At 41.3% G+C, this 24,649-nt stretch overlaps 2 protein-coding genes across 5 annotated transcripts in view; one reads left to right on the top strand and one right to left on the bottom strand.

The window, feature by feature from the left end:
• LOC127578424 (uncharacterized) overlaps window positions 1-8,658 on the top strand; it is a 38,812-nt gene extending 30,154 nt beyond the window's left edge. For both annotated transcript variants that reach the window (XM_052030433.1, XM_052030434.1), the window contains exons 13-14: window positions 1,723-1,818; window positions 6,281-8,658. In XM_052030433.1, the coding sequence (XP_051886393.1) occupies window positions 1,723-1,818; window positions 6,281-6,418 (234 nt within the window). In that variant the 3' untranslated portion in view covers window positions 6,419-8,658. The remainder of the gene's footprint in view (window positions 1-1,722; window positions 1,819-6,280) is intronic.
• Window positions 8,659-14,279: 5,621 nt separating this feature from the next.
• znf277 (zinc finger protein 277) overlaps window positions 14,280-24,649 on the bottom strand; it is a 47,122-nt gene continuing 36,752 nt past the window's right edge. For all 3 annotated transcript variants that reach the window (XM_052030142.1, XM_052030143.1, XM_052030144.1), the window contains exons 10-12: window positions 22,483-22,525; window positions 19,796-19,970; window positions 14,280-16,882 (exon numbers count right to left, since the gene is read on the bottom strand). In XM_052030142.1, the coding sequence (XP_051886102.1) occupies window positions 16,657-16,882; window positions 19,796-19,970; window positions 22,483-22,525 (444 nt within the window). In that variant the 3' untranslated portion in view covers window positions 14,280-16,656. The remainder of the gene's footprint in view (window positions 16,883-19,795; window positions 19,971-22,482; window positions 22,526-24,649) is intronic.

Below are 24,649 nucleotides of genomic sequence, written 5' to 3'. Positions count from 1 at the left end.
ACAGCTTTATAAAATGCTGCTCACCTGATTGGATGCCTTGAATTTATTCTTAAATTTTTTTAAATTTAAATTTTATTCTGTTGATCAAATGTTCATAAAATGAAACTGAGTGGAATTTTTTAGATTTTAATTTAGAATTCTTTGCCACCAGGTTAAGCAAAGGCAATGTAAGGTACAATATTTTTCAGTAATTATAGACAGAGTGGATGTGAGGAGGATATTTCCATCAGTAGGAGTGTCTAAGATCCGAGGGAACAGCCTCAGAATAAAGGGATGTCCCTTTAGAACTGAGATCAGGAGGAATATCTTGATCCAGAAGGTGGTGAACTCGTGGAGTTCTTTGCAATAGAAGCTGTGGAAGCCAAGTCATTGGGTGGATTTAAGGCAGAGATCAATAGGTTCTTGATTGGTAAAGGAGTTAAGGATTATGGGGAAAAAGCAGGAAAATGGGGTTGAAAAAAATCAGCCATGATTGAATTGTGGAGCAGACTCGGTGGGCTGAATCGCCCAATTCTGCTCCTATATCTTATGGTCTTATGGTATAACATGTTGATCTTTGGGTTTAATTTGTTTCTTCTTTGTGGAGATGTTTTGTGAATCTCTTTTCTGATAGTCTAGAAAAATCTATGAAACAATGGCCTTCTGTAGTAAATAATTTTTGGTTGCTATATTCTTAGTTCAATAATGGCTGCTTGATTATATTCACTTAATTCTTGCTTCCTGATGGGGTTAAAATGAGCTAAATAACATAATGCATTTTCTCAGTCTCAAATTAATCATGTTATTGCACATTCAAAGCACTGTGCACATATATTAAATGTTTGCATTAATTTTGAGCAGAAATAGGATCTGGCATTTCCTGTCATGATTCAACACAACAAATGTGTGATTTTCCTGTCATACTTCACACAAATCATGATGTCATCAATGGGAGTTTCTGACTTACCAACTGAAATTAGATTAAAAAGTCATCACCTACAACCTTCATTTTTCACTCACAGTAAGTCTAAGAGCAAATCATACAGCAAGTCAGAAACCACTTGTCATTTAAGGGTTTTTGCTGAAACATCAACTTTACCATCATTGAGTCCCCATATGGATTTACATGTATTGCCTATTGCAGGCAGGAGCACTGATAAAGACTGCAGCATCTCTAGCCCTCTCCCTCAAATCTACCCCCTCCCCCACCTCTTAATTTTCCCTTATTTTCAGGGCAGTGATCTCTGCAGGTGTGGCAGCCATGTAAGGTTCATTTGAAGTAAGTTGCCCTGCTTTTCTGTGGGCAAAGTGCGAATGTGACAGTAACTGTGAACATAGCACATGATTACCTTCGAGCAATGCAGGTGTGAATTACACCGCTCGTAATTGGGAGTGAACCACGAATGATTTCCTAATTTTGAAATTTTTCTTTGGTGACACTCAACTTAGCACTAAAGTAGCAGACATTTAGTGCACAAAAATAGGTGAAATCCAATTTGTAGTCTATGTTCTCCAGAATGCAAAATGAGATGTAGTGTTCAAGAGTACCACCTGGACATCTATATCGGTTTTATGCATCAAACATGCAGCTTTCCATCATCTGCGTGGAAAATCCTGGATTTGGTCAAATGCTCAACAAAGATTTTTGGCAATGAAATTTGATGCTGCAAAAGAACAATATAGTGTCAAAATATTGATCCTATTTGAATGTTTTAGTTTCAATTGTTCCTCTCATCTTTGTAGGTTCTTACAGCCTTGAAGAATAATGCACTTCATATCCCGTTCAGAAACTCCAAACTTACACATTTACTTCAGCCAGCTTTCAGTCGGGATGCAAAGGTAATGGGTTTATTATCTATAATTTTATTGAATAATGTACATTAACATTCTTCTGTTCCTATTAATTATGTTAAAAACACTGAACAAATTAAGGAATAGGTAATTTAATCTGGCTGCTCTCATGTCCTTTTACTATGTTTCTATGAAAACTTTGGTGATAAATAGTGAATTTAAGACTTCTGGCTAAAGATTGAAGTGACAGGGCAGTTGAGCAAGATGCAATCTGATTGATCTGACCATAAATTAACTGCTGGCCTTGATCAGTTAGTTTGAAAATAACTGGTAATGAAATGTTAACATTAATAATTTCAACAACAATTAACACTGTTTCTGGAAGGACAATCAGGGAACACTTTCATTGTGCAAATTCACTTTTAACTCAGAATCTATTGGAAATTATAAGTAGTTGATATAAAACAAGTCTGTAGAAAAGCACCTGTAATAACTGAGCATGAGCAAAAATATTGAGCTAGAACATGCTGACAACTAGCTGATGTGTTGACAGAATTGTTAATGAGCTGCATTGCATATAGTTCTACTTGTGGACTGCTCTGTCTGTTCTCTGCAGCATGGAAGTCGAGAACATGGTGCAGGTCACAGAGGCGTAGAATCATATAGCATAGAAGCAGGTTCTTCAACTCACCATACCTGTGTGGACCATCAAGTACCCATCTATATTGATGCCCTTTCCCAGCACTTGACTTGTATTCTTTTATGTTATGTGTATCAGTGGTCATCTCAGTACTTCTTAAATGTTGTGAGAGTGCCTGCTTCACCACCCCCTCAGCCAGTATATTCCAGATTTCAAACACCCTCTGGATGAAAAAATTCATCCTTAAATCCTCCCCCCAAATCTCCTACCGCTTACCTTAACCTATGCCCTCTCCACACTTCTGCTAAGGAGGAACGTTTCTCTTTATCTATACCCTTCATAATTTTATATACCTCAGTCAAGTTTGTCCTCGGTCTTTTCTGCTCCAAAGGAAGTAAACCCAGCCTATCTCGTCTCTCCTCACAGCTGAATTGCTCCAACCCAGGAAATATCTGGGTGAATCTCCTCTGCATCCTCTCCAATGCAATCAAATCCTTCTTATGGAACAGAACTTCACAAGGAGGTTATTATGCAAGCATATTTTGAGGAGGTTATTATGCAAGGTTATATTTTATATGCTTGCATAATAACCTCCTTGCTCTTATATTTTATGCCCTGGAATAATGTATCTTGAATGCCTTCTTAATCACCTATCTGCTGCCTTCAGGGATCCTTGGAGTTGTATAAAATGGTCCCTCGGTTTCTCAGTAGTTCTTAACATCCTATCATCATTATGTATATCAACCTTATCAGACCTCCCAAAATGCAAGATTTCACATTTTGCAGGATTAAATTCCATATGTCATTGCTCTGTCCATCTTACCAATGCATCAATAACATTCTGTAGCCAAAGATTACCCTCCTCACTATCAATACCATCACCAACCTTGTCATCTGTGAACTTACCAATCACATCTCCTACATTTACAAAAAGCACATTAATGATTATAGCTAATAGCCAGAGTATCAGCACCAGTTCCTGTGGTACACCACAGAGCATCAGGCTTCCAATCACAAAACAAAGCCCTCCACCATCAGCCTCTCCCTCCTACGGCCAAGCCTATTTCAGATCCAATTTGCCAAATTGCCCTGGATCCAACGAGATCCAACTTTTTGTATCAGTCTCCCATGTGGGATCTTGTTTACGGTTTACTGAAATCCTGTAGACTACATCAAATGTCCTACCCTATCAACATGCTGAATTACTTCACTGAAAAATTCAAATTGTCAGATAGGATCTCTCTTTAACAAAACCAGACTGATGACACTTGATTAATCCCTGCCTATCCCAATGTAGATTAATCCTGTACCTCAGAATCCATCTGACCTTTCGCTCATCCTCTGGACTCACCACTTAGTTCAGCGCTATTCCATAAGTTAGCAAGCCAGGGGCTGGATACACTTCAAATCCACCTCTCTGCTGTACCTCACCAAGGCAGCTGGATCCAGCATGGCCCCATTTATTTGAATGGAATTGATGACCTCCATTTAAGAGGCAATAAAGGTTTTAAAAAAAATGTCTTTATTCCATTGTATATTTATGTTTGTAACAACAATTTTATATATCCTTGAATACATATATAATTTTTCAATTTTTTGTTTATTAATAATATTTAAAAACATTCATTTTCAAATGTATGATCATCAGAGGCACATGGAAATAGTGAAAGTACCTTCTGATGGCACTTATGAACACAAGTATAGGGAACAAAAGACTCGAAAACAGATGGGAGGGCATGCTATAATGATGCCTCTGCAACAGGATATAGATTGAGTGAATGGGCAATCCCTTGGCAAATGGCATTTTGATGTAGGAAAGTATGAGGTCATAAACTTCAGAAGGAGGAATCAAAAGACATTATTATCTGAATGGAGAGTATACAAATGAGTAAAGTTGCATACTCTAATCGTGCATGAAACACAAAAAGTTAGCATGAATTATGTTTCCACAAGCAGTAGAGTCTTGAATGAAGGGACATAGTTACAAGATAAGGGGGCACCCATTTGAAAATGAGGAGGGAATTTCCTTTTGCAGAGGGTGGTGAATCCCTGGAATTACCTACCCCAGAGGTTTGTGGAGTTCAAATTACTGGAGATCCTTAAAGAGGAGGTAAATACATTTTTGAAAGACCATGTGATTCAGAGCTATGTGTATCTGGCAAAGGAGTTGAGGCCTGGGGCAGATCAGCAATGATCATATTGAATGGTGAGGCAGGCTTAAGGAGCAGTGACCTAATCCTCCTGCTCTTACTTTCTTGCATGTATTCTTGTGTTTATAATAACTCTGTTGTACCTTCTTACACTCTGCAACATTTGATGTACTCAGTCAGAACAGTTCCTTTATATATCAATCAAAGCAGCAATGATTTTTCTTCCACCTGTGGGGACACTATAACTACAATCCTTGCCTCTCTTTTTCCTTCTTTACATCTTTTTTAGTGACATGTAAAGTGTTTCCACACATCTGTTGACAATATCATTACTGTTCCTCTACTTCTCTCATTTTCAGCTTTAGAAAGAGAAGTGGTGTAACTACATTTCTGACATTAAGCAAGAACGTCTTGCAGCTGAACATTGGGAAGGTCAAAACCATTTTATTTTGCTTGGCCAAAAGTTCTAGAACCTTCTCACAAGCTCCATTTCAAGTAACTTTAACTAAATAAGCCCAAACTTCAGAGCCAGAGTCCCAGGGTGGAAATGTCAAATACTAGAGGGCATAGTGCTTAGGTGAGAGGGGGAACATTTAAAGGAGATGTGCGAGGCAAGTTTTTAAACAGAGAGTGGTAGGTGCCTGGAAGGCACTGCTGGGGATGGAGGTGTGGAAGAACCAGATATGATAACGATGTATAAGAGGCATTTAGACAGGTACACGAACAAACAGGGAATGGAAGGATACGGATCATGTGTAGGCACATGGAATTTGTTTAATTTAGCAGTAAGGTTGGCATAGACATTGTGGGCTGAAGGGCCTGTTTCTGTGCTGTACTGTAATGTGCCTTAAGCTAAACATTGCAAACTACAGTGAAATCATACAATGCTAACCAAAAATTGACCTAGAACCTAAATGGATTGTTTTTTGAATTCCATACCCTATCTAGCATCATTACTTAATTCCATATCCTCAATATTGCACGTCTGTACTTCTACCACACTGCCTGTACTGTTGAACCCATGGTTCTTTGGTTGTTCCTAGACTCAACTTCTCCAATGCTTTACCTGCTGGTTTTCCAAAGTGTATTCTTAACAAACTCCAGCTTGTCTAAAACTGCACAACTGCCACTAGGTCTTGATCATCTGTCACCCAGAAACTCATTGATTGTATGTCTCACTGGATCAAATTCAAATTCAAGGTCATTCAAACTCTGCAACTTCTAGTTTGTATTCAGTCCTGTAACCTTAAATTTCAGGTTTATCCAGTCCTCCCTCCATTTCTTCAGCTGTGGCACAATCTTTAGCAGTCTCATGCTTCCTAAAACCTCTTGTTCAATTGCACCCTCCCTACCTTTGCTAAGGTAATTCCCAATTTTATAAGCCTGCTTATAGCCTCTTGGTCATCTACCCCACTCCCACTGAGTGTCATATGTGAAAATCCTTCTGATGTTTGTCATACTACAGACAATCAAGGCTCAAACTACCAAAGACCTGTCCCATGCCAGATTTCACTTCTTGGACTTAGTGGGTTTATAAAGATCATATTTACTTTACAGTATCAAGTTATCTTATGCCAGAAATGTTGCAGCAAAAGGTCAAGTTGTGATAAATAGATCCTGGATATTTGGATTCAAACACAATATTTCTCAAGCATGATCATTCTCTTGACTACTCTTTGGTTTAACATTGTGATTGGTTTTTTTTATTTTTACACTTCAGGCCTGTATTTTTATTAATGTTAATACAAACATCAAGAATTTGGGAGAAACCTTGAGAACACTTCAGTTTGGGTCCTCAGTTCGGCAAGTGAGTCTTGGAAAAGTCACACAGCACCACCAAGCCCAGGAGCTGAAATAAGTTGCAGAACTTTGCATGGAAAATCTGGATGGATGAAGTGCATCAAAATGACGTATAAATTGCTTTTTATTCATATATAGCTTTCGGGTAGAACAATAAAACAAATTACGGTGCTCCCCATTTATGTCAACACTTGGGCCCTTGTAGACTGTCTTGACGTAACAGTTTTTCAACGTGATGTGTCTTATCATATGGTTGTAAATGGAATTTTCTTCAAGGATTGTAATGCTTGATTTCAAATCAAAACAAAATGGAGAATAGCAAAATACATAATCTTATTTTATTTGTAAGACTATCCAGAAATAACTACCCTAATATCAGCAGTCCCAATGAATTCCACTGTACACCAAGTCCATTCTATGTGTTCTATTGTTATGCCTACTGCAACAGCATTACCAAAACATGTGCCCCTCAACCTTAGTAACATGGGATGAAACATTAATTGCCCAAAATGTTGAACTATGTGGGACAATCCAATTGGAAGTTATCAGGCGGAAGCAAAGAATGCCTGTCACATTATCTATCTATTGTTGATGTTGAGATAGCGAGGTACAAATTGCAAAAACAAATACAGAGATGGATCAGGACTGTGTTGTCGACAGAGATGGGATGCTATCTCATGTAGGATTGAAACAAATGAGTAGCACTGTATTTGACAAAATATAACCATTTTTAGTATTGCTGCCCCAGTGGTTAGCTTTGCAGTTTCAGCATTGTTCTGACTAAAAGAATATTTTTAATAAACAAGTAACGTATACACCTTCATTAAACTTATCATAATCTAATCCATAGATGCACAGCTATGAGTTCAAATCCTGAGTGAGTGATTCAATTAAACTAGAACCGAGCAAGTCTCACTAATAGTAATCATGGCTTAATAACCATCTAGTTCACAGACATTCTTCAGGGAAAGAAATCTTCCATCCTTACCTATTCTAAACCTATATACGATTCCAGGACCACCAATGTGGTTCATAAGATCACAAGACAAGGGAGCAGAAGTAGGCCATTCAGCCCATCGAGTCTGCTCCAAGGAAAAGGGGAAAAAGAAAAAAGAAATGAGCAATTGGTGGAGGGGGGGGGGGCGGTCAGGTGCAAAAAAAAATTTTAACTCCAATTTCCGGCCTTATCCCCATATCCCTTGATACCCCTATTTAGATATCTGTCTATCTCTTCCTTAAACGCCTCCAATGATCTGGCCTCCACTGCTGTACCTGGCAAGGAATTCCACAAATTCACTACCCTCTGGCTAAAGAAATTTCTCCTCATCTCTGTTTTAAACCTGTACCCTCTAATTCTAAGATTGTGCCCTCTGGTCCTGGACTCACCCACCAAGGGGAACAGCCTAGCCACATCTACTCTGTCCAGTCCTTTCAACATTTTAAATGTCTCTATGAGGTCCCCTCTCATTCTTCTGTACTCCAGTGAGTACAGTCCAAGAGCCGACAAACGCTCACCATACGTAAGCCCTTTCATTCTGGGAATCATCCTCGTAAATCTCCTCTGAACCCTCTCCAACATCAGCACATCTTTCCTAAGGTATGGGGCCCAAAACTGTGTACAGTATTCCAAATCAGGCCTCATTAGTGCCCAGTAGAGCCTCATCAACACTTCCTTACTTTTATACACCATACCTCTCGAAATGAATGCCAACATAGCATTCGCTTTCTATACCACCGATCCGACCTGGTGGTTAACCTTTAAGGTATCCTGCACGAGTACCCCCAAGTCCCTTTGTACTTCTGTACTTTGAATTTTCTCTCCTTCTAGATAATAATCTGCCTGTTTATTACTGTTTCCAAAGTGTACAACTGCACATTTCTCAACATTGAATCTCATCTGCCATTTTCTTGCCCGTTCTCCTAAACTATCTAGGTCTCTCTTCAGGTCAGGGACAATGAGCAATGCCCAATAAACTTTGGTATTTCCACTGATGTTCATATACTATGATTGAAAAAATTGAATATGTCAATTACCGAAATACTGAAAAATATTACGTCGCTTTGTGCTGTTTAATGCATTGTACTTAGATTATAATAAAGTTAGATTCAGTTATCTGTAAATCCAGTTTACTTTGTGAATATTACTGGAAGTAATATAGCACTGGAAGTCAGTTTGTTTCCCATGTGTGATGTCTTGTTCTGGTGCCATAGGTACTGGAATCAATCTGCAATATTTTCCAAAAGACCTCCAGTTAAAAGGTTCTTATTTCAATTTATAAAGTAATCAAAATTACAGAAGGTGGGCTGAAAAACATCATCCTAATTAACTCTCTCAAGGCACTTGCTTCAACTTTATGTTTTATTCCTCATTATTTGTGGTAGAATTAGTAATTACACAACTTTTCAATACAATTAGTATTTACTGCACTAGGTGGCAGTCTATTCTGTGAATTGATGATCAGTTGCATCAATCATTCCTTAAATTTAGTTCACATCTCAATTGTGCTGGAGCTAGTGCAGTTATACACAGAATTCATGACCTTTTTAAATTTAAAACTTTCTTAATTTTTAATGCTGAATAGTTCCAGCTGTATTATAGTTCTAACATTGTTTGCAGTGTGGTTTTTCTGTCCAATGTGTGTATCAAGTAATCATTTTCTTAAATTTTGTTGTCAGTCATTCTATGTAAACAATAAATTGGTCCAGAAATTTTATGAATCGATTGGCTATTTCTCTACGTGCTCAAATAGAATGTTTTCAGCAAACAACTTGAAAAAGTGCAACACAAGACTAAACATATAACTAACTAGCAAACGCATCATGCAATGGCCGGAGCTAAAAGATTTCACAATGGATCAGACAAAGTGGGAATGGGGCTAGGAGAGGAGTGCAAATCATGTACAGCTATTTCTAGCACTGGACTTAAAGGTGACAGTGTTGGGCAAAAAAAAAGAGATGGGTTGCAATTCAAATGGTGGACTGATGAGACCTGAGTGAACTTTGTAATAAGAGCAACCCAGTCACCAAGATGCAGCACTCCTTTCATTACCCGAGTTAGTCTTCCTTCTCCAAATTGGTTTTGTCCTCTTCCTCTCCTGAATTTTGTAGGTTCAGGACTCACTGTTGCACAATGTGCAACACATCATCTTTCTGGAAACATTGTACATTAGAAGGGAGCTTTAGATCAGCCAATAACTAAGAACATCAGCAGTGAGCTGATGACTTGCCTAGTAGCACAACTGGCTGTCAGTTGGCTTGGATCATGCAGTTTTTGGTCTTCTTTGGTTGAGCACCTTGCAGGTATCATCAGCTACTGCACAGTTGCTTTGAGTGTAAAAGGACCAGGAGAGTAGACTACTGCATGATGAAGACATAACGGCAGCTGCCCAAAAATCTTGCACACACCTATGAGATCTGTGTACTTGCATATCGGGTGCCTGTTAATGGAATAAAGCTTTTGCAGAAAATACTCAGATGACCTGGGAGTGCTTTGACTGTCAGGGGTAAACCTGTGAGAAGTCTGAAAAATTTTCTATTCTGGCAAACAACTCATCAGCCACATACATTTATTTATTTGAGGCCCAATGCAAATATCTCTGGCAGAACACTGGGATGAACCAGTAACAATAGGCAGCATTGTCCTTTACTATTTCTGGTTAAGCTAGGCCATCAGGTTTAGGAGACAGCAAACCTTGTTCCTGTAGGCTGGGTATCTGCTTTTGCTCGATGTGATCTCCTGAACCAATTGAGACCATGACCTAGGCAGCATTCTGTTATTTGTGAAATTACAGTTCACAAGGAGCTGTCACAAAAGTTTGAAAAATGTGCAGTTACATATAAGAGTAAATAATATACATCATGCAAGGTTAAATGTTATTTATTCTTAACCACGAAATTTACAATGTTTTCTGGCTATGTGTCCTCAGCTTTCACTTTTATTAAAACACAAAACTGACTGTAAGGAGTTTGTACGTTCTCCCATGTCTGTGTGGGTTTCCTCCAGGTGCTCCGATTTCCTCCCACATTCCAAAGACGTACGGGTAGGTTAATTTGGGTTTAAAATGGGCGGCGTGGACTCGTTGGGCCTGTTACCACGCTGTAAATAAAATTTAGATTTTAAAAAACAAAGTAGGAGCAACCGTATGCCATTTGGCTCATCAAACCTAGCCCACCGTTCAATATGATTTGCCTCAGCCCTCATCTGTTCTGTGCTAGTTCTCCATACCCCTCAATTATTTGATTTTTAAAAAAAATTCCTCTTTAGAAATCCAATTATCTAGCCTCCACAACCCCTCATGATAGAGAATTCCAGAGATTACTACCTTAAATTTAGATGACCACCTCCCTAATCTTGTAAATATGTCCCGTTTGAGATTCTCCCATTAGTGGAAGCATCTCAACATTTACCTTATCATGCCTCACTTCCCCCCCAAGGATTTTAAATGTTTCAATAAAATCAGCTCTCATTCTTTTAAATGCCAAATATAGATCTAATTTCTCCAGTTGATTGTGAAAGGACAACTCTCTCATCACAGGAATTTCCTGGTGAAACTTTTTCAGCCTCCCGCCAATGCTGGTATACCCTTTCCTAAATAAGGAGACCAAAATCATGCACAACAATGCAAAATATAGAAGACATGATGGACACATGGTTACTTGCTTGATTCTTCCTCCAAGTTTGTTTTTATTAAAACAAAGTTGGAAGTCACTGCCTTCTCATGTATTATGATGTAACCTTTCATGCATACACACTAGCAGGTCCAATTTGCTAAATGTGAAAGCAGTTTTATAAACATCAAATGCTTTTTTAAATAAAAATGTGGGATTGATAATCTGTAAAGTAGAAAATTCATTGTCATTTTAATACTACATTTTTTGAGCTGTAGCAAGAACATTTCAAGAATGACAAAAGTGTAGCGGTTGCTACCGCGGAATAAAACAAGACTCTACTCGGAGGATTGCCAAACAGAACTGGTTTATTTTCCCGCCTTGTGCGGGCCCCATAAGGGAGAAAAACTCCCGCCCAAAAAAACCGGCAATGACGTAAGTCCTACGTCATCAGGACTTTCCCGCGCGCGGGTTCTCCCCGTCGCTCGGAAAGACGAGGCCCGCCGCCATCTTGGGCCTCGTCGCTCTGACGCCGCGCGACCCGACTGCCGAGGCGGTTCGCCCGACTAGACGGTGAGTCGCCACACAACCCCCCCCAGAACCGGCGAGACAGTCCCCAAGGTCCGTGGGCTGTGCCAGCTGCCACTTAGGGGGGCGGCCTCTGCGTCGTGGCGTGGCAACCTCGACAGGCTGTTGCAGATCCAAATGGGCCGGTTTGAGGCGGTCCGCCGTGAAAACCTGTTCCCTGCCTCCAATGTCCAAAATAAAAGTGGATCCGTTATTCCGTATGACTCGGAACGGTCCCTCATATGGTCGTTGCAATGGCGCCCGGGTGTGCCCCTGCGAACGAAAACAAACTTACAGTCCCGTAGTTCCTTGGGCTGGCAGGATGGGGCTTGATCGTGCCATGAGGTGGGAATCGGGGCCAAGGCGCCGAGCTTCTCGCGCAGTCTTTGTAGAACTGCTGGGGGTTGTTCCCCTTGGTCCTGAAGGGCAGGTATGAAATCCCCGGGGACAACTAGTGGCGCCCCGTATACAAGCTCAGCTGACGAAGTGCGGAGGTCGTCTTTGGGGGCAGTGCGTATGCCGAGCAGGACCCAAGGCAGCTCGTCAACCCAGTTAGGACCCTTCAGGCGGGCCATCAAGGCCGATTTTAGATGGCGGTGAAAACGTTCCACCAACCCGTTTGATTGAGGATGGTAGGCCGTGGTGGTGTGCAGCTGCGTCCCTAGCAGGTTCGCTAATGCAGCCCAGAGACTGGAAGTGAATTGGGTGCCTCTGTCTGAAGTGATGTGGGCCGGAACGCCAAAAAGTGAGACCCAAGTTGTGAGCAGCGCTCGGGCGCAGGAATCAGTTGTGATGTCAGTCATGGGGGTTGCCTCAGGCCACCTCGTGAACCGGTCCACGATGGTAAGGAGGTACCGGGCTCCTCTTGAAACCGGCAGAGGGCCCACGAGGTCGACGTGTATGTGGTCGAACCTCCTACGGGTAGGCTCGAACTGCTGTGGTGGGACCTTGGTGTGTCGCTGGATTTTTGACGTCTGGCAGTGCAGACAAGTCCTGGCCCACTCACTGACCTGTTTGCGCAGGCCATGCCAGACAAACTTGCTGGCGACCAGTCGGACAGTAGATCTGATGGACGGGTGCGCCAACCCATGTACCGAGTCAAAAACGCGTCTCCGCCAGGCTGCAGGGACAATAGGGCGGGGCTGACCAGTCGCAACGTCGCAAAGTAGGGTCCGCTGACCTGGACCAACCAAGAAATCTCGGAGCTGCAGACCCGAGACTGCGGTTTCTGTAGCTGGGCAGTTCGTCGTCGGCTTGCTGTGCGTCAGCCAGGGCCGTGTAGTCGACACCCAAGGATAGGTTGTGGATGGTTGGTCTGGAAAGTGCATCAGCAACGACATTATCCTTTCCGGAGACATGTTGGATGTCAGTTGTGAACTCGGAAATGTAGGATAAATGTCTCTGCTGACGAGCTGACCAGGGATCGGAGACTTTGGAGAAGGCAAAGGACAGAGGCTTATGATCGGTGAAAGCGGTGAAAGGCCTGCCTTCTAGAAAGTATCGGAAATGCCGGACCGCCAGATACAGCGCTAGAAGTTCCCGATCAAAAGCGCTGTACTTCAGTTCGGGCAGTCTAAGGTGTTTGCTGAAAAATGCCAAGGGTTGCCAGCGGCCTTCGAGTAGCTGTTCCAGTACCCCACCCACCGCGGTGTTGGACGCGTCTACCGTGAGGGCAGTCGGGACGTCAGTCCTAGGGTGTACCAGCATCGTGGCGTCTGCCAGGGCGTCTTTGGCCTTAACGAAAGCAGCCGCAGCCTCGTCAGTCCAGGTGATGTCCTTGCCCTTACCAGCCAGCAGCGAGAACAGAGGGCGCATGATACAGGCTGCTGCAGGGATGAAACGATGGTAAAAGTTGACCATCCCAAGGAATTCCTGTAGGCCTTTGACTGTGTCGGGGCGGGCAAAATGGCGGATAGCATCCACCTTGGCGGGTAGGGGTGTTGCCCCGTCGCTGGTGATTTTGTGGCCGAGGAAATCAATAGTCAAGTCCGAATTGGCACTTGGACGGGTTAATCGTGAGGCCGAAATCGCGGAGGCGGGAATACAGCTGGCGGAGGTGGGAAAGGTGTTCCTGGCGGTTATGGCTGCTCGGTTGCTGGGGCCGGGCGAGGCAGGCGTTGGGCTCGCGGCCTGGTGATTTGACTGACGGACGAACCGCTCTCGCGCTTGGCCCTCCACAGGACATCTGCCCGGGCGGCCACCTCATGGGGGTTGCTGAAGTCGGCATCAGCTAACAACAAGTGGATGTCATCGGGGAGCTGTTCGAGGAAGGCCTGTTCGAACATCAGGCATGGCTTGTGTCCCTCGGCCAATGCCAGCATCTCATTCATTAGGGCGGATGGGGATCTGTCCCCCAGGCCATCCAGATGAAGCAGGCGGGCGGCGCGCTCACGACGGGAGAGGCCGAAGGTCCGGATCAAAAGATCTTTGAAAGCCGGGTACTTCTCTTCCTCCGGAGGCGACTGGATGAAGTCTCCAACCTGGGCGGCTGTCTCCTGGTCCAGAGAGCTAACCACATGGTAGTACTTCGTGGAGTCGGAGGTGATCTGCCGAAGGTGGAATTACGCTTCAGCCTGGTCAAACCAGACGCTGGGCCGAAGTGTCCAAAAGGTGGGCAGCTTGAGGGCCACTGCGTTGGCTGCTGCGCTGTCGTCCATTTCGCGGGTCCAAAAGCCGTTTGGACCGTCGGGGTCACCAATGTAGCGGTTGCTACCGCGGAATAAAACAAGACTCTACTCGGAGGATTGCCAAACAGAACTGGTTTATTTTCCCGCCTTGTGCGGGCCCCATAAGGGAGAAAAACTCCCGCCCAAAAAACCGGCAATGACGTAAGTCCTACGTCATCAGGACTTTCCCGCGCGTGGGTTCTCCCCGTCGCTCGGAAAGACGAGGCCCGCCGCCATCTTGGGCCTCGTCGCTCCGACGCCGCGCGACCCGACTGCCGAGCCGGTTCGCCCGACTAGACGGTGAGTCGCCACAAAAGCAACATTTCAAACTTTTCAATTACCCTAGACAAGGAGACAAATAAATAAAATTTAACTTTACAGGACATACATTAATTACTTTTGCCAAATCTTTCAGTGGTCAATTTACACTCTGGGATAATGTTCCCATTAATTATTTCTGGTTTTCATTTCAGAATGCCACAGTGCAACTCTGGATGTCAAATAACAAAATCTTGATACTTTCCTAACTACAATACAAAATGGCAATAACGTTTTTATTACAATACAATAGAAGATCATCTTAAAAGGCAGTACTAATTAACTGTTCAGGAATGAAACCTCCAATGACTTTAATTTCCTCTGTCATTTCAAATCACTTATACAAAATCCTACACTGCATTTTTATTCCTATTTTCTTTTAAAAGGTTTTCTTTTGGATGAGTCAACAGGTGTTAAAGCAGTAGTTAAGAATTTATGTAGACATGCTAAGTAGTAATCATAAAAAGAGATTACAGATGAAATTAACCTCATTAAAAAACTATACAAGTTTAAGATAGCATTCTGTTGTTCAATGCAACTCCATCCTTAATTCAAGCAACTGTTTATAATCTATAGTCAAAAGTTTATATATTATAGTTGAGGTTTATAAGTCAAAGTTATAGTTTGAACTGTTTATAGTCAAAGTCCCGAGGCAGGATTTCGACCCAAAACGTCAACAATTCCTTTCCTCCAACAGATGCTGATCAAGCTGCTGAGTTCCTCCAGCAAATTTTTATTACTTTATGTTCTAGTATAAAGTAAGCTGAATGAAGGAGCTGTAATTTAAATTTGAAATTTGAGTTTTAGATTCTAGACTTAATTGGTCCCTTTTAGGTTCTCACATTTTAGATTCAAGTTTTGGACCACCTATTTTAAGACCGGTTCTTCTGTTAGTTATGATCTTGTTAGTGACGTAGTTTTAAAAGAGATTAGAATTGTATGTTCCATCAGGAACCTTAGCTGCACTGTGTAGAATTGTTTGTGGTTAATGCTTTTCACAAACCTTACGAGAGAAAACACGCAGGTGCACCGATACTAAACAACAGATTACTATCTTAAACATGCAGTAGATGTGGTAAGGATGACAAGTATCATGTAATAACTTGTAATCATGTAAAATGTAAGGGTAATACTGTTACAGGGGCTGGCAAGGGTAGGATTGACTTGGGACTGGAGGGAACAGAGTCCTTCCACTGTTCCAAGCATAGTACAGAATAATTTTAAGCAAGGCAAAATATTTTAGTTAAATTACATGGGGTCAATAGGGATTACGCCAAGAAGCTTTTACACCTCCCCACATGCATTAACATATCATATTCAAGGGTGAGGGACAATAGACTGGGACTTCCCAAGCTTTTAAGTCCAGATCCCCATTGAAATAATGAGGAAGTTCAATAGGTTTTGGTCCCCCTCTTGTATAGATATGCAGGTGTTAGTTTGGAAGATGTAGTCGTGAGATATGAGAATCTTACTTGATGATGTGAATTTAGATGTAGATTTAACTCGAGGTGGTTTTGATAGAAATTTCAAATACTGGAGAAGCAGGGAGTCTGATGCCTGGGCCTGGCTGCCACATCAAGGAATATGGGCACGTTTGCTCAATTATTGGGTACAGGTCTTATTCCTTTTATGCAATGAGGGAAGTGGATCCCAGATAATGGCTCATGAGATTTGTGGGAATCACAGCATTTAAGAGATTTTCCTCCAAAGTTTTAAGAACCGCACTTTTAGGAACCATTGATATTTTAAGTTTTTTTGATGAACTCTTAATCTGGTGGGGATTTTAATTTGGTTCCTTTTATAAAAATAAAGTTGTGGTTTTCAGTTTATAATCTTTTGTAATGTTTAAATCTATGTAATAAATACTAGTTTTTAAAAATTTTAACTCTCCAACACATCAAATGACATGAACAATTACTTATGAACATGACTTATTATTAACCAAATGGCCTGAACGCTGTTGCTGTTCCCAATGTTGTTCACATTAATGATTTCTTTTTCTTTTTTTCATTCTTTATGCATATTGTTTTGACATGTTTACTGTTTCTTGCACTCCATCTCTTGGTAGTACACGTAGATGAACTAGTGTAAAATTTGAAAGGGATAGCTGCGTGTCTGCTGTTAGTATCATTAGTTCTCATTCATAAAATGGTGACTTTTTATTTGCTCGATGAGAAAGGGCATGTGCTGGCTCTTGATCCTGCAGTAGATTTAGAATACTGCTTTGTTTTAGAGTTTGCAAATTTGAAATATCTTCTGCAACAACAGGAATGTCTGTTGCTTGGTTGTCAGCCATAGCTTCACTCTCGCAGTCGGATAAGGAGCAAAGCAAAGCATCATTTTCATATGTAGGAAAATAATACCTAAAAGTAGAAATAACAAATGCATTAACCAGCTTGGCAATGTCATAATGCTAGCCATAAACATATGTAAATTAAATCTATGCACATGTTTGAAGGCCGACATGCATTGTGCTGAGGGAAGTAATGTAGATAAAGGCCAATGAGGGTCAAGTGTATTACCACTTCAATTATACATTGTGGACTTTATGTTCATGTACTCTACATAATAGAAAATGGTAGAAATGTTTCAGATGTTCTGTTCAGTTTAATCTAATATGGAACCTTGAAGTCAGTGCAATTGTTTTTTTTTAAACAAGACTTGCAGAGAGGTTGATAACAGAAATGAAACAGAATTATTGTGCACATATTTTTCTGAAATCACCAAGTTGCTGGAGTATTCTGTCAATTTCAGTGCTGCACAAGAATGGTGCTCCCTGGCATCCACTGCTACTGGTTTATCGTTTGGTCAACTGTAACTTATGTCAAAAAAATCAGCATTCTGGTTGAAAGTCTCCAAATGAAATTACTGAAAAATGCTCAGACTGTTATGCAAAAAAAAGAGCTAAATGTTTTTACCATTACTTTTGTAATATTTGCTATTTTACTGTTATTCACAGATACGTAATGTCCTGGAAGAACTCCAGCATATTAATCAGACACAATCTGCCCCTCTGGATCACATCGATTCTATTCCAAAGCTAAATCTTCCAAATAACTCTTGATGCTTATTATCTCTCACTTCAGCCTCAAATACTTTCCCCAAGGATCAAAGATCTTTAATTTTAACTTTCACTGTTGGTACATTTTAGGATTTTACACATCCTTTATCCTGAACACATTCCAACACTTCTTCTTTCAACTAGGTTTTCAGTCTATTGTTTCATGCTCCTCTTACCCCTGGGATATACTACCACAGTCATTTTACAAGTATTTTTGCTTTCAAATTGCTATCTTATTTTATTTCAGTGACACTACTGGAAAACTGTAAATGCTTTGGCCGATTTATTGCTAAGGTGGTTAGGGGAGACGTAATGCAAGTTTCAAAATTAGTAAGCGTTTTCACAGAGTAGACAAGGACAAAAGATTTCCATTAAGAGGAAGGCCAATAAATAAAGGTAGGTTTAACATAACTGGGAAAAGTTCCAGAGGAGAAGCTTTTCCTCACATAGAGCAATTTCTCATGATCTAGAAACACTTGGCCTAAAGGGATGGAAGCACAATCAATAGCAACTTTCAAAGGGAAATTAAAACAGCAGGATTATTGCACTCACTTTTTCCACAAAAATCACTGAGTTGCTGTAATATTCTTTCAACTTTAGGGCTAGGAGAACAGAGCAAGTATGTGGAACTGAACATACAGATCATACAAAGAGCTGTTAAAGATGAAATGGGTCAAATGGCCTCATTAAGTAGAATTTTAAGTCAGTTTCACTGAAATCAAAACTAAGTTTTATCACCTCTTGTAATCTTACTTCAAAATGAAAGCATGGCCACCCAATGTAGCCAACTGAGTGTAATTAGGATGTCAATATTGGTGGCGTTGGCCTGGGCGTGAACACTAATATTTTTCCATTTTGGCAGATTTTGCAGAGGCAGCTTTGGTAGTATCATGTCTGATGTCTCAGGAGCATATAGGAAGACAGGAATCACTGCTACCCATTGGACCATGAGTTTTGCACCAGTTGAGATCTTAAGATAATTTTTTCCCCCAATCAACCACAGGCCATGCTGCTGCATTGAAGGTGATGGTAAATTTCATCATCGTCTGCTTTCACTGAAGGATAGCTTTTAAGACAAAACACTTGGTCTAACTTTGGGGAATTAACTAATTACTGTGGGATGAACTTTCCAAATATTCCTGTTTAATACATTGGAGTTACACGTTCAATATTTACTAGTCAAATTACCCAATGTTTGTAGATAGAATTTAGGAATCACAAAATGAATTGGACAAGCTATACAAAATAATGACAGGTAAGATTTATTTTGAATATATAAAGTATTGCAAATAGGAAGAAATGCTGAATTGGGTGAACACTTAAAGAATGGTGACAAATAATTAAAGTGACCTTAAAAGATCCCTAGAGATTCTACTGAACTCATTCTCATTAAGTCCAAAACACTGTGGAGCAGCAATTGATAACAACACAATTAGATTTCTGTGTCATTTGAAGAGCAGTAGAAATCCAGTTGAAGAGTTTTGTTTAGTACTGTGCTCAGTCCAGTTAATGTCTGAAGTACAACATTCAGTTTTGTAACCAATGCAAAGAAGATACTTAGGTACTGAAATGTGTTCAGATTCAAGCTTCTTCCCTTGAGCAAACTGTGTTAAAGACACAGGAGAAATGTGTGTTCAGAAGCAGCCTAGAAATGACATGCATAAATATGAAACATTTCTTCAAACATGGGCTGTGGAATTGATAAAAGGGCACAAGATCAAACTAATTAAAAGACACATTTAGGACTGATATCAGGAACTTGTTTCTGGGGATGGGGACTGGAGGTGGAGGAACTGAAAAACCCACAGTAAAATAGCACTATGTTTCGAGGAAGGACCAAATCCTTTCAAGATGGAAAGATAAAGTGGATTGCACAGTCATTAGTGAACAATGTGTGAGAATATTAATGTATTTTTCCAAATTTTTGGCATATTAGCATGTTTGAAGAGAGTGCATTCTTCATTTTTTTTTTAAACATTAATTAGGATATGGGACATAGAAAGGATCACATTTAATGCAAGTTCACAGTTGCCCCATATAAGTGCTATTAGGCCGTCTTGAATAGTTAAAGTCCTTACGAGGATGTTTCATGCCAAATGGGAATTTGGGAAACAAATGCAGTAAAAATGAATAAAACAAACGTGTGCTGAAAAGCCAAAGGAGAGATCTGCAGTAATATGCTCTGGAAATAATTCAACTCTTAACTAATACTTACTGAGGCTGATCCCAGGCAGACCTGTCAAGCAGTGACATAATGTGGTCTGTTTCAGTCATATGATTTACAACTTCTGTTTTTGAGTTGAATGTTTCTCCACATCTGCTGCATCGACGTTGGTGTATTTCCCTTCTTATGAAATTTACTAATTTGACCTGCTGGTAGAAGTTTAATCCTGCAAAAAGAGAAAAAACATTGTTCTAGTATACTCAGGATAAAATGTCATGGTTTGAACACCAATTGTTAAAGAGTAACAAGAGCTGTCCTCATAATTTTTGAAGATTACATTTTATCTGCAGAGTGTGGCATTTTCCCTCAGCTCAACACATTTTGCTAAGGTCCCCAAGGATAAAAGTTTATTTCATTATAAATACAAAATCCAGTGTATGCTTGGGCATCATCAACTGTGGGGAAATGACTACCGAGTCATTCTCAATCAAGATCCACCTTCAACAAGCACCACAATGTTCTGGAGAAGGAATGCCACTCTGTTTTCTCCCCTTTTCCTCATCCAGTAACGCACTAGCCAAGGAATGCAAATTATGACAAGAGCAACCAAACAAAGTAGTTAATTTTAGAATTCTTCGTCACATTCAAGGGATGGCTTACAAGTTACTGGACAAGCAGTCAGTTAACATTTCCCTTGTAATTCACCCATTATTAGCACACACAAGTTTCACAAGCAATTTTACCCAATCTCTTATCCTGCAAGAAGGATATCTGAGGGGACCCTACAAGGAATATTTAGATATAGCTCCAATTACACCATTGTAGCCTGAATGCAACTTTAACCATAGGCCTGTGTAGAGCACTTAGTAGATGATATCATATCAGATCAACCTATAGGAAAGAAATCAGTGCTTGAAGTAGTATCTTTTACATTCTTGATATACATTCCTTGTGGAATATCAGAACCAGCAAGGTTCACAAAGGATGATTAGACCTCCTCTGCACTGGACACTGCCAAAATCCCTTTGTGGGAATAACTGATATCTTAATTACACCTCCTTCCATTCAACCTCCAGTGAGGATTCTATTACATTCTCCCAGGTTTTGTGTCTCCATCATATCCATTCTTACAATTCCAGCCAAGCTTCTCCTTCTGATACGCTTTCCTTCTCCTCAATCATGGATTCTACTCCACAGTGAAACTTGGCAGTTTCCATCTCATTACACCTACCCTGCTTTACTTCCTCTTCCTCTCAAACCTACAATAAATTTCCTTGTCTTCGCCTCTCACCTCACCAGACTCCAGATTCAATAGACAAACCAGTGGCTTTACCACCATCTCTCATATGATGCCTTTAACACCCACATCTTCCCTTCCCTCACATTATTCTGTATGATCAGTTCCCTCTGCAATACCCTGATCTAACCCAACATCAGTACTAACACTTGCTCCCCTTCCTACAGTATCTTCTGATGGAAGTGTAGGTCATGTACCATCTGTCCTTGGTTCCTCCATTCCAGGGCCCCAAGCATCCCTTCCAGGTGGAACAATTTATTTGATTCCTCTGCAATGGGCGAAACCAAGTATAGACTGAGCGATTATTTTGTTAAATACTTCTGTTCAGTGGTATGCTTGACTTTTTTTCAGGTCACTTACCTCCTTAGTTCTCTGCCCTATGGGCACTCTCAGCCTGACCTTTAGCTTCAACAATATCCCAGTCAAGCTCAAAAGAAACTCAAGAAATACTCCACCTTTCAAATAGGCACACTTCAACCTTCTAGACTCAACATTGTTTAAGATTTTTGTTTTGAACAGCTGATGTAGATAATGATTTTGCTGTTATATTTAATCATCCCCAATTTGCACTGTCAAACACCTTTCCATCCTTGTTTCACCATAAACCGCCTCTCTCCTATCCACTCACCTTTCAAGGCAGATACCAAAACTGGATAAAAATAGACAGTGACAATTTTGATCAGGGGCATTTTAGTATGAAAAATGCACTTCACACAGAGGGACCTTGGAGTACAAATCCATAGATCCTTGAACGTGACAAGGCAGTTAGATATGGTTAGGAAGGCATATGGGAAATTGGCCTTTGCCATCATTCATCAGGGCATGGAATACAAAAGTAGGGAGGCTGTGCTCCAACTTTATATAACTTTGGTCAGACCCCAGCTGGAGTACTGCAAGCAGTTCAGGTCACCAGGGGTATAGGAAAGATGTGGTAGTGCAGGAGAGGGTGCAAAGGAGGCTCACCAGGTTGTTGCCTGGAACACAGCAGTGCAAGAAAAATAAACTTGCCTCGCCAATCTCCTCTAACCTTCCCACTCTCATCATAAACCAATACCCTCTAGTATTTGACATTTCCACTCTGGGAACAACACTGATCATCTACCCCATCTAGGCCTCTCATAATTTTATGTCCTTCTGTCAGTTAGCCCCTCAGCTTCCAACACTCTGGAGAAAACAAACCAAGTTGTTCAACCTCTCCCTATAGCTAAGATACACCAATCCAGGGAACATCCTGGTAAACATCCTCTGCATCCTCCCCAAAGCCTCCATATCCTTCCTGTACGGTGTGGTGACGGAACTGTACACAATACTCCAAATGTGGCCCAACTAAAGTTTTATACATCTGCAACACGACTTCCCAACAACTCATATACTCAATGCCCTGACTGATCATTGAAAATACTGTGAATAAATATATAATGAGGAGATAAACACCACCTACCCATTTCAGATTTCAATTTCAGAAGGTCAAAATGATGTTCTGTCTACAAAACAGGTTAGGGAAAGTCAAACATTATAAACTACAACAGCAGTGGGATAGCATGTAAACCTTTAGATTTAAAATGCATGAATACAGTACTAGTAAAATTCCAATTATATATACCAAGTTAAATGTGGAACTATAAGATTGACAAATTAAATCTTTATTTATTATGCAGTTTATTAGTAGTGTTGTGCACTGTGTAGTTACCCACAAATCTTATAAATAGTTTTTCCAACCAGTACTTCATGAATCCAAGTAATCATCAAACAGTGCAGGTCAGAAGCACATATTTTACAACAACCCAACAAAGCATATTTATTTAGGTTCTAGGAGTCAAGCTTACAGCTGACTCAATGGAATCTATTAAGAATTAATAGGACAGGCATGGTAGTGTAGCAGTCAGCATAACGCTTTACAGCGCCAGCGACTTGGGTTCAATTCCGGCCACTGTCTGTAAGAAGCTTGTACGTTCTCTCTGTGTCTGCATGGGTTTCCTCTGGGTGCTCTGGTTTCCTCCCACATTCCAAAAGACGTACAGGTTAGGAAGTTGTGGGCATGCTACGTTGGCGCCAGAAGTGTGGCGACACTTGAGGCTGCCCCCAGAACACTACGCAAAAAGATGCATTTCACTGTGTGTTTCAATGTACATGTGACTAATAAAGATATCTTATCTTATTAATATAGCACTGGAAGTATCAAAATATGACTAAGCAGAGTCTATGTAGCTTTATGAAATAAAAATAGAACATGACAAATCAAATAGAATATTTGTAAGTAATTGGTGGCATGGATAAGAGGGAACCAGTAGATGTAGCATATTTAGATCCTCAAAAGGCAATTAATGTGCTACACAAAAGGCTTATATACTAAGTACAGGCTCGTGGGATAGAAAGCTGTATGAGCCTAGACAGACAGCTGGCTAAAAGGACAGAAGAAAAAGAATAAATGCTATGTTTAGATTTTGGCAGGTTGTTTTAATGGTGAAGTCCAGAAAAATGGATGCCTCAATTCCTAATCTATGTGGAGACAAAAGAGAGACTCCAGATGCTGTGATCTGGAGCAACAAACTGCTAAGGAACTCAGTGGTCAGGCAGGACGTGTGAAGGCAAAGGGATGGTTGATGTTTCGGGTGGAGACCCTGCATTAGGATTGAGTGTAGAGCAGAGATAGGCTGTATAAAGAGGTGAGAGGGAGGGGTGAAGCAGGGACTGGCAGGTGATAGGTGGAATGAGGTGAAAAGGGTGATGATGGGCAGATGGAACCAGATGAGGGGATGGAAAGGTAGAGGTAGAGACAGAGGCTGGAAGGTGACGTGGAGACATACGAAGCTGCAGATGCTGGAATATGATAAGCACTGAAGATGATAAGTGGAACTAGATAAGGGAGGGATGATGAGCAGATGGAACCAGTTAGTGGAGGGTGCAGGAGACAGAGTCGCTAAGTGTGCCGATGATAGATAGTTGGAACCAGGTGGGGGAGGGAACCAAATTGTGACAGGGGTAGGTGGGGGAGCTGGTTGGGAGCACAGGGGGTGTAGTTTACCTGAAATTGGAAAATTCGATGCTCATACTATTGGGTTGTAGACTACCCAGGTGTAATACAAGGTGTTGTTCTTCTAGTTTTTGTTTAGCCATGCCCTAGCAGTGGAGAGGGCCAAGGACAGACAGGTTGGTGTGGGAATGGGAATGGGAATGAGATGGCATGCAACCTGGAGCTCAAGACGGCCATTGTGGACAGAGCACAGGTATTCCACAAAATGGTCGCTGAGTCTCTGCTTGGTCTCACCGGAGTAGAGGCCACATTGAGAGCACCTAATGCAGTAGATGAGGTTGGAGGCAGTGCACGTGCACCTTTTCCTCACCTGGAGGAGCTGTTTAGGCGTAGGGACAACTGTTGCACCTCTTACGGTTGCAGGGGAAAATGCCCGTAGATGGAGGAGGGCTTAGATGGAGGAGGGAGTCATGAAGGGAGTGGTCTTTACAGAAAGCAGGAAGGCATATCATTGCAGCTGGTGGAAACCAAGGATGATGTACTAGAAGTGGAGGCTGGTAGGGTGAGAGGCGAGGACCAACAGTTCTCTCATTGTGGTGGGGTGGGGAGGGGGGGAGTGGGGGGTGGTGAGTGG

This window comes from Pristis pectinata, chromosome 15 (genome assembly GCF_009764475.1).
Source record: "Pristis pectinata isolate sPriPec2 chromosome 15, sPriPec2.1.pri, whole genome shotgun sequence".
Classification (NCBI taxonomy): domain Eukaryota; kingdom Metazoa; phylum Chordata; class Chondrichthyes; order Rhinopristiformes; family Pristidae; genus Pristis; species Pristis pectinata.
This window is presented reverse-complemented; position numbering and strand designations above follow the sequence as displayed.